This window comes from Asparagus officinalis, chromosome 9 (genome assembly GCF_001876935.1).
Source record: "Asparagus officinalis chromosome 9, Aspof.V1, whole genome shotgun sequence".
NCBI lineage: Eukaryota > Viridiplantae > Streptophyta > Magnoliopsida > Asparagales > Asparagaceae > Asparagus > Asparagus officinalis.
In genome coordinates, this window is record NC_033802.1 from 1,266,506 (window position 1) to 1,274,840 (window position 8,335).

The 8,335-nt window shown below is 41.9% G+C and overlaps 1 protein-coding gene across 1 annotated transcript in view; it reads left to right on the forward strand.

Moving 5' to 3' along the window:
• The window catches only part of LOC109823652 (DNA repair helicase XPB1-like), a 26,561-nt gene that overhangs the window by 14,451 nt on the left and 3,775 nt on the right, over nucleotides 1–8,335 (forward strand). The window contains exons 13-14 of the mRNA XM_020389962.1: nucleotides 1,454–1,534; nucleotides 1,653–1,712. Coding sequence (XP_020245551.1) covers nucleotides 1,454–1,534; nucleotides 1,653–1,712 — 141 coding nt within the window. The remainder of the gene's footprint in view (nucleotides 1–1,453; nucleotides 1,535–1,652; nucleotides 1,713–8,335) is intronic.

The window sequence follows — 8,335 nt, forward strand, 5'->3', positions numbered from 1 at the left end:
GAGAAGATGAGGAGGAATGAGGAAGAAGATAATGATATTTTAGTAGTGAGAGAAAAATATGAGTTTACAAGGATTTTTCTCACATGAAAAATTGGGTCGAAGGGGGCTAAGCCTATGACCCAAAAGTTTCACACGGAAAATTGGGTTAGAGGGACCTAGGCACATGACCCAAAAGTCAGGGGCTAGGTCACATGAAGGTTCTAAACTTAATTTTGGGGTCTAGGCACAAATTTTCGTAATTATTAAATAGTAGTGTAATTATTAATTTAATTATTACTATTAAGATAATTATACTATTAATATCGTAATTATTAAATAGTAGTGTAATTATTAATTTAATTATTACTATTAAGATAATTATACTATTAATATTGTTATAATTATGATAAATACAAATTGTCTTTCATACTATTATAAGACTAATATTAGAGGCAAACTATTGAAGGCGGCATAGGCCCCGAGGCATGAGGTATAAGCATCATGAATTTTTATTATTCTTAATTTTTAGAATTATAAATATTATGAGAAGATAAATTATAGGTAGAATTATATTATTAAATAATAGTATAGTAGTGAATGACTAATGGTTTGGAAAAATGAGAAGTTGCGTAGTTAATTAATAAGAAGTTGTTTGTAATCAGTGAATGTTTAATTACAACTAATAGACATAATTAGGAATTGCTAAACTTGAGAGAGTAAACGAGGCAGTCAAAAGCTTTAATGTATCTATCCTCTTTTATAAGTAGTATAGATATTCTGTAACACTGTATGGTGAAATATTAACTACATAATGTACACATTGATACGAATTTTCCTAGTTTTTGACAAATAAAGTTGTTATAGTGTTTGTCTGTCATAGGGCTTGAAATGAACCGAATTGAATCATATACTAAGGTGTTCATATTTGTATTTGTTTAATTTGAATATCCATTTCTAGAGCTTCTCGAATTCAAAGTCGGATACTCTGTATTTGGTAAATATTCACGAATAGTTATCGAATGTTAAAGTATATTGATTTTGCTAAAGAATTTGATTTTCAAATATTATTTAAATTTATAATTAAAAAATATTCCTTTATAATTATGATGTATCTATATTTAATTCGGATATTTTGTTAGAAAGGTCATTAAAGAATCTTTAGGTCTCTCAGAATTAGTATATCGAACTTAAATAGAAAATGAAAGTTAGTTGAAAATATAATATTGTGTATTTAGTAGTACAAATTGTAAGCGATCAAATTCTAAACGAATATTTGATAAGCAAATGAATAGAATATACATGCAGTTAAATTCTATTCCTTTATGAACTTGAATACTAAAAATAATTTGTTTATTGCTAAATGAACTACTGAATGGGATATGACCGAATAGCTTCTCGAACAACTAACGAACTATTTGTTAATTATTTGGTTCCTAACCACCCTTAGTTGGTGAATGACTTGTCTTCCCTGCAGGGTCGGCTCCAAGACAGAATGGCCGGTGGAAAAGAAGAGTACAATGCCTTTTTCTATTCTCTAGTATCTACAGATACACAGGTTGGGTTACTTTTGAAGGCTTATTCCAATTTATGCTAGAATAAATAGTGTCCACTTCTTATTTCATTGTTATGATAGCTGTGTGCATAACTGTATTTTCATGCTTTATTTGAAATAGGAGATGTATTACTCTACCAAAAGGCAGCAATTTCTGATTGACCAAGGCTACAGCTTTAAGGTACAAAGTCTATTTACTCTATTAGCTTTACTTTTCTTAATGTTTACCTTTTCAGTGGGTCTAATAGAGGACAAACTTCTCTTTCTGTAATTTATGTAATTGTCTCCATTTTCTTGTTGTTAAAATTTGTTACCTTAATCTATTACTTGTCCTCTAGTGCACGCCATGCACAGTGTTGCTAAAGGCGCGTGCCTCATTGCGCCTTATCCTCCCTGCAATGCATGGTGATGGCAAAGCGCTCTACCTCTTGATTCGTCAGTGCTTTTTTGTGTCTCGCATGTGCCCTTCGTGAGGGCACTTCGCACAAGGCGCATGCAAGACATAGCATCGTATATTTTTGTTCTTTACCATTTTAGTCGAGCCTTTATACCGGATAATCCTTTTCCCTAAAAAAAAGTCATTAGGCCATTTTACTAGACCCATTGAGGACCCTAACTTATTCTCATTTAATATTTGATTTTTCTTCGATGTTAGTGTCGATTTGACTTTTGGTTTGGAAAATTATGAACTTTACCACTATGTTGGCTGTGTTAGCATTATGAATTAAGATCTTATTTTATTATTTAATAGTAGATATTATTTTCTTGTTATTTTTTTATGTGAAAATTCATAAACTTGTTCATTGATGCTTTTGATTGTCTATCTTGAAAAACTGTGGGTGATGTGCACCTCATTTCACTTGCGCATGCACATCGTCTTGCGCCTTGCGCCTTGTGCATGTGCATGCAAGGAGACTTTGCATCCTGCATTGCACATTGTGCATTGATAACGTTGCGTGATGTGCGCGTAACATAAAAGGGGAGATGCTGACGTGGTGAAACATGTGGAGGTGTTGAATGTGTACTTTCACGTTGTGATTTTTTTTGGGATATTTGGTTATGAGCGTATATTCTTGGATTTTGAACATACAAGGATAAATTTTGAATATTGGAGAGCATGAGGGCTATTTTTATTGTGAGAATAATTTTTGGTCGCGAGAGTATTCTTCTGATTTTGTAAAGCATGAGGGTACTTATAAAATTTTAAATTGTTAGGACATGGTCGAAAGTGTGACTCATATAGGTTAGAACACCTAAACATAGCTTTTCTTAAATAATAGTTGTAATATATTATGCGTACAGGTAAAACCGTAATTATTGAGTTGATTTAATATATGCTATATGTTAGTATATAACTGTATACTGCAACTGTCGCCTAACTGATGAGATTATGTAGCCTTTTTGATAGTTTTTAGAAATTACTCATTTCAATTTGTATATCCTGCATTGATACAAGGAGATTTTATTTTGATGACCTTGGTAATGTTTCATACCTTGCTTACGTTTTATCAGGAAAAAAGTTTTTCCCCCCTCCTACCATCTGACTATCAATCCAATCCATTGATTTTCCCTGGTCTGGCTCCACGGAACAGACTCCGCAGAGTGCTTTCTTTGTGTTTATTCTTGATCTCATATTGGAGCCATTCGATCCTGACATGTCTATAACTTCCTTCAAAGGGGTCATTTAAATGTTGTTTTCATTTTACCGTATCTTATTTGGTTTGAAGCCATTTTGATTCTGCCATGTCAAGTTCTCTACTTAAGGAGAATTTCTATTAACATCAGCATTTTAACAAGATTTCAATAGAATGCTAATGAAATGAAACCCAACAAGAAGAACTTGTTTCAATAGGGGCTGCATACTGTACATGTATGTATGGTGGGTGACATGTATCCAATGGTCTCAGTTTTAAGATATACTTTGTTACTTCAATCATGTAATTCTTTTGTCTTTTCGAACTATGCCTTTAAAACCACGTTGTCTTGCAGGTGATCACGAGCCTTCTGTAGGCATCGAAAATTGCCTATAGGTCCCTACGAATAGCTCAGTGTTAAGGAATGACGATGAACGTCACTATCCGGTTCACAGGAGTTCGATTGACGTCGGTGAACGCTTGAAGTGAATCGACGAACTACGTGAGCTGACAGAATTCCGGAATAACGAAGGTGCGGGCTAATCGGGAGCCCCGCAATGTTTACAAAGGGAACAATGCCCTTCGTGTCTCATTCATTCTACAGATAATCCAACCATTGGAGCTGATAGAACTCCTTGTCGGCTTTCCAACGTATTTGGAATCACTCAGATCCGGGTTCAGACAAAGAAGTTACAGTGAAAACAGTCAAACGGGCATTGAAAACGTCTCAAAGCTGAACTGAGGCACCTACGGTGTCTCGGCCAAGTCCCAAGGGTGTCTCGGCCAGGGTGTCTCGGCCAGGCCAAGACACCCCTAGGGTGTCTCAACGCGGATTTGGGCCCTTTAAGTGGTTTTAACCGCTCCGCAACCCCTCATACCTATAAATACAAGCCTTAGGCCTCATTTTTTCAGATCTGGAGTTTTGGAGAATTGGCGAAGCCCTGCCGGAGTGAAGAGTGATCAAGCACTTCAACGTAAGAGAGTTTCTTCGTCAGAGCTACATCACCTGTACCTGATCCTTAGTATTATCCCGTTGTGGTAATACTAAGAAGAGCAAATATCTCGCTTTTATCGAGATAGGCGCTTCAAGTTTCTAGATCTCCTCGCGGATCGACGAAGCTCTGGATCAGATCTGATTGCCAGGTAGTCCACGGATATCGACGTCCCCGTCACAGGCTAAAGACCCACGCAAGCAAGAGACGACGAACGGATCTTGTGTTTATTTTCAAGAAAGTTGTAATCTTTATTTCTTTGTTGTTTGAATTCATTTGTAACGTTTGAAGTTTTAATGAAATCAATGACGAAGGCAACTTTCGACGAAAACAAACTGGCGACCACAGTGGGAGCCAACGGCCTCGCTGCCGAGGCTGTCGTGACGCAACCGGCATTCAAGATCCGGGTGAATGAAGAGATCGAATATGAATTCGATCAACAGAAGTTCGAAGAGCACCTCTCTTCCTCCTCCTCCAGATCCGCCTCTCCAAACAGGCACAGGAAGATTTCATCTTCCAAGAGTGCTCGCGGGCCCTCAGGATCGAAGATCCAAGATCCCCTCGCCGCCGTTGCACTTACTCACCGCGACGCTCCAATGGCGTCTAACGTGCTCGAAGCTGCAGATCCAGATCTCCCTTCCGCCGCAAAGTCAACTGCTGAAGGTGTTCCAACCTTGTCGAAGAGGGCGCGCCAAAGACGGCGTCAACGCCTGGCATGACAGTTGGCCAAGGCCGTAGAATCGATGGACGGGATCCGCTACAATGAGGATCTAAAGTCCAGACAGCGCCAAGAGCAACAACGGCGCACAACCAACTCCTCCTCCAAGACGGAGACAAATGAATGGGTCCGCGTCAAGAGGACTCGCTCAACCCTCGAAGAGCGAATCAAGAAACGCCGCGCATTGCTTGCGCATGCCCGAGTCCTTCTGCAGAAAGCGGAAGAAATGCAGAAAGAAGAGACGGTCAAGAAGCCGTCAAAACACAAGCAGATGTGGGTGCCTAAGGCAAAACCGGCACCAAAGGCAAAAGTGGACGGAATTGCCGTCCAACCTTCATCAAATCCAGATCCCGTTTCCCTTGCCCCTCCGGCGGAGCCAGGTAAGAACGTGGGCATTGGATTGCGGGTCGAAGTTCAAGAGCCCGTTAAGTTTTCACGCTCGCAAAAGCGTAGACTTGAACGAGCGACTTTTGAAAACGCTAATAAAGCGTCATATCCCCAGAGGGAAACACATTCGTCTGATGATGATTGTGTTATACCTGGGAAGTCATGCCAACACTCTATGGGTTGCTCCAGTTATCAAACTGATGAGTTGTACTATAGAGCTGGGGGTGCGGGTAAGTCTCGAAAGAGAGATGCTCGAGACACGGAATCTCACTGTCCGTGTGCCAATATAATCAAGGCGGTGCTATCAGAATGCTGCTGCATTAAAGCCCCAAGGAGAGTTTCGGTGTTCGAGAGAATTTCCACCAGAACGTCCGAGACCAAGCCAAGGCGTTTTCGTAGGAAGAAGCCTGTCCGCCAAGAGGACGAATTCCTAGAAGTGTCTGCTAATATGACCGGCAGAGGCAAATCGACACGACGTTTTAGCCCAGATCAGTTTGCCGAAATGTCCCAGCGTATGACTCGATTGCGATCGGGGACCAATAGGCGAATGAATTACCAAAGGATGCAAAAGGGACTTCCTTTGGAAGAAGATGTGTCAGATGCTGGTTCAGATTCCTGCTCAGCTATAGCATCCGATGACACGGCATCTAGTGCGGGACAACCCTACGAGTCGCTTATGATCAGCGCCGAATAAGTAACCAAGATGCTTGAAGATGCCCTGACTAAGCAGAAGGAAAGTTTCAAGTTCGAGATGGAGATGGCCATGCAGCAGATGAGAGATGCATGACCAGCAAATAGCGGCACTGACAACTCACCAAGGAGAACCCAGTCGTCGCAATAATCCGAATCAAGAGGAGAATGAACGGGAAGAAGATAATGCCAACATGAATATCCTTCCCGTCAACAACAACAACGGAGGCGGTCCCCCGGATGATAATGCGAAGGAGGATCACGTTACTTCTCCCCGAAGCCACTCGAAGACAAATATGGGTGAAGACAGCGTCTAGTGCGGGACAGCCCTATGAGTCGCTTATGATTAGTGCCGAACAAGTAACCAAGATGCTTGAAGATGCCCTGACTAAGCAGAAGGAAGCATTCAAGTTCGAGATGGAGATGGCTATGCAGCAGATGAGAGAGATGCATGACCAGCAAATCGCGGCACTGACAACTCACCAAGGAGAACCCAGTCGTCGCAATAATCCGAATCAAGAGGAGAATGAACGGGAAGAGGATAATGTCAACATAAGTATCCCTCCTGTCAACAACAATAACGGAGGCGGTCCCTCGGATGATAATGCGAAGGAGGACCACGTTACCTCTCCCAGAAGCCACTCGAAGACAGATGCGAGTGAAGACAAGAAAATGAAGGATTTGGAGAGCAAAATCAACGCGTTGATGAATGCTCAAGAAGTGAAGAGGTCCGGCATACCATGTCCATACCCAAGGGAGTGGGAATCAATTCCGTATCCGGCAAAGTTTAATTTAATCAACTTTACGCCGTTTGATGGAAAGGGTTCCCCTACCCAACACTTAATATATTTTAAGTCTCACTTAGGAATAATCTCCGGGAATGAACCCTTAATGGTGCGGTCATTCGTTGGCACTCTTCGCGGAGCGGCCTTCGATTGGTATCGTCGCCTCAAGCCGGGGAGTATCAGCAGTTGGGACGACATGGAAGATATGTTTCTAACAAACTTCTTCGACGACGACACCGAGATTTCAATCGGCACTCTATTTGACGAGAAGCAGAAGAATGGTGAGACAGTCGAAAACTTCGTGAAGAGATTCCGAAATAAAGCAATGAACTGCAGGGATCCGGTCAGCGAAGACTTTATCCTCGAGACCTGTCATAATAACATTTCATTGGACATCCTCGAGACTATGGGAATGGCACCGCCAAAGACCTGGAAGGACTTAAAGGTGCGAGGAGAACGAGCCGAGCGATTCCTTAAAAGGAAGAAGGCGGAAAGGGGCCAAATAGCAAATATCACTCCGCAACAGAACTTTGCCTCTCGTGGTAAAGGCAAATCACCTGCAACAGCTGTTGACGCTAACCAGACGTCGCAAAAGCAACTCCGAAAACAGCAAAAGACTTCGGGTCCGAGACTCCAAAAAGAGTACTCTTTCAAGGACGAAGACGTTCCAGCCATTTTCGAATCCCTCCTTGAAAGTAACAAGATCAAGCTATCACCTATCACAAATCAGGGGACGTCGATATCCGTGGACTACCTGGCAATCAGATCTGATCCAGAGCTTCGTCGATCCGCCTCTCGTGCCTGTGTTCCTCCTGATTTGTGATAAGTGGTAGCTTGATCTTGTTACTTTCAAGGAGGGATTCGAAGATGGCTGGAACGTCTTCGTCCTTGAAAGAGTACTCTTTTTGGAGTCTCGGACCCGAAGTCTTTTGCTGTTTTCGGAGTTGCTTTTGCGACGTCTGGTTAGCGTCAACAGCTGTTGCAGGTGATTTGCCTTTACCACGAGAGGCAAAGTTCTGTTGCGGAGTGATATTTGCTATTTGGCCCCTTTCCGCCTTCTTCCTTTTAAGGAATCGCTCGGCTCGTTCTCCTCGCACCTTTAAGTCCTTCCAGGTCTTTGGCGGTGCTATTCCCATAGTCTCGAGGATGTCCAATGAAATGTTATTATGACAGGTCTCGAGGATAAAGTCTTCGCTGATCGGATCCCTGCAGTTCATTGCTTTATTTCGGAATCTCTTCACGAAGTTTTCGACTGTCTCACCATTCTTCTGCTTCTCGTCAAATAGAGTGCCGATTGAAATCTCGGTGTCGTCGTCGAAGAAGTTTGTTAGAAACATATCTTCCATGTCGTCCCAACTGCTGATACTCCCCGGCTTGAGGCGACGATACCAATCGAAGGCCGCTCCGCGAAGAGTGCCAACGAATGACCGCACCATTAAGGGTTCATTCCCGGAGATTATTCCTAAGTGAGACTTAAAATATATTAAGTGTTGGGTAGGGGAACCCTTTCCATCAAACGGCGTAAAGTTAATGAGATTGAACTTTGCCGGATATGGAATTGATTCCCACTCCCTTGGATATGGACACGGTATGCCTGA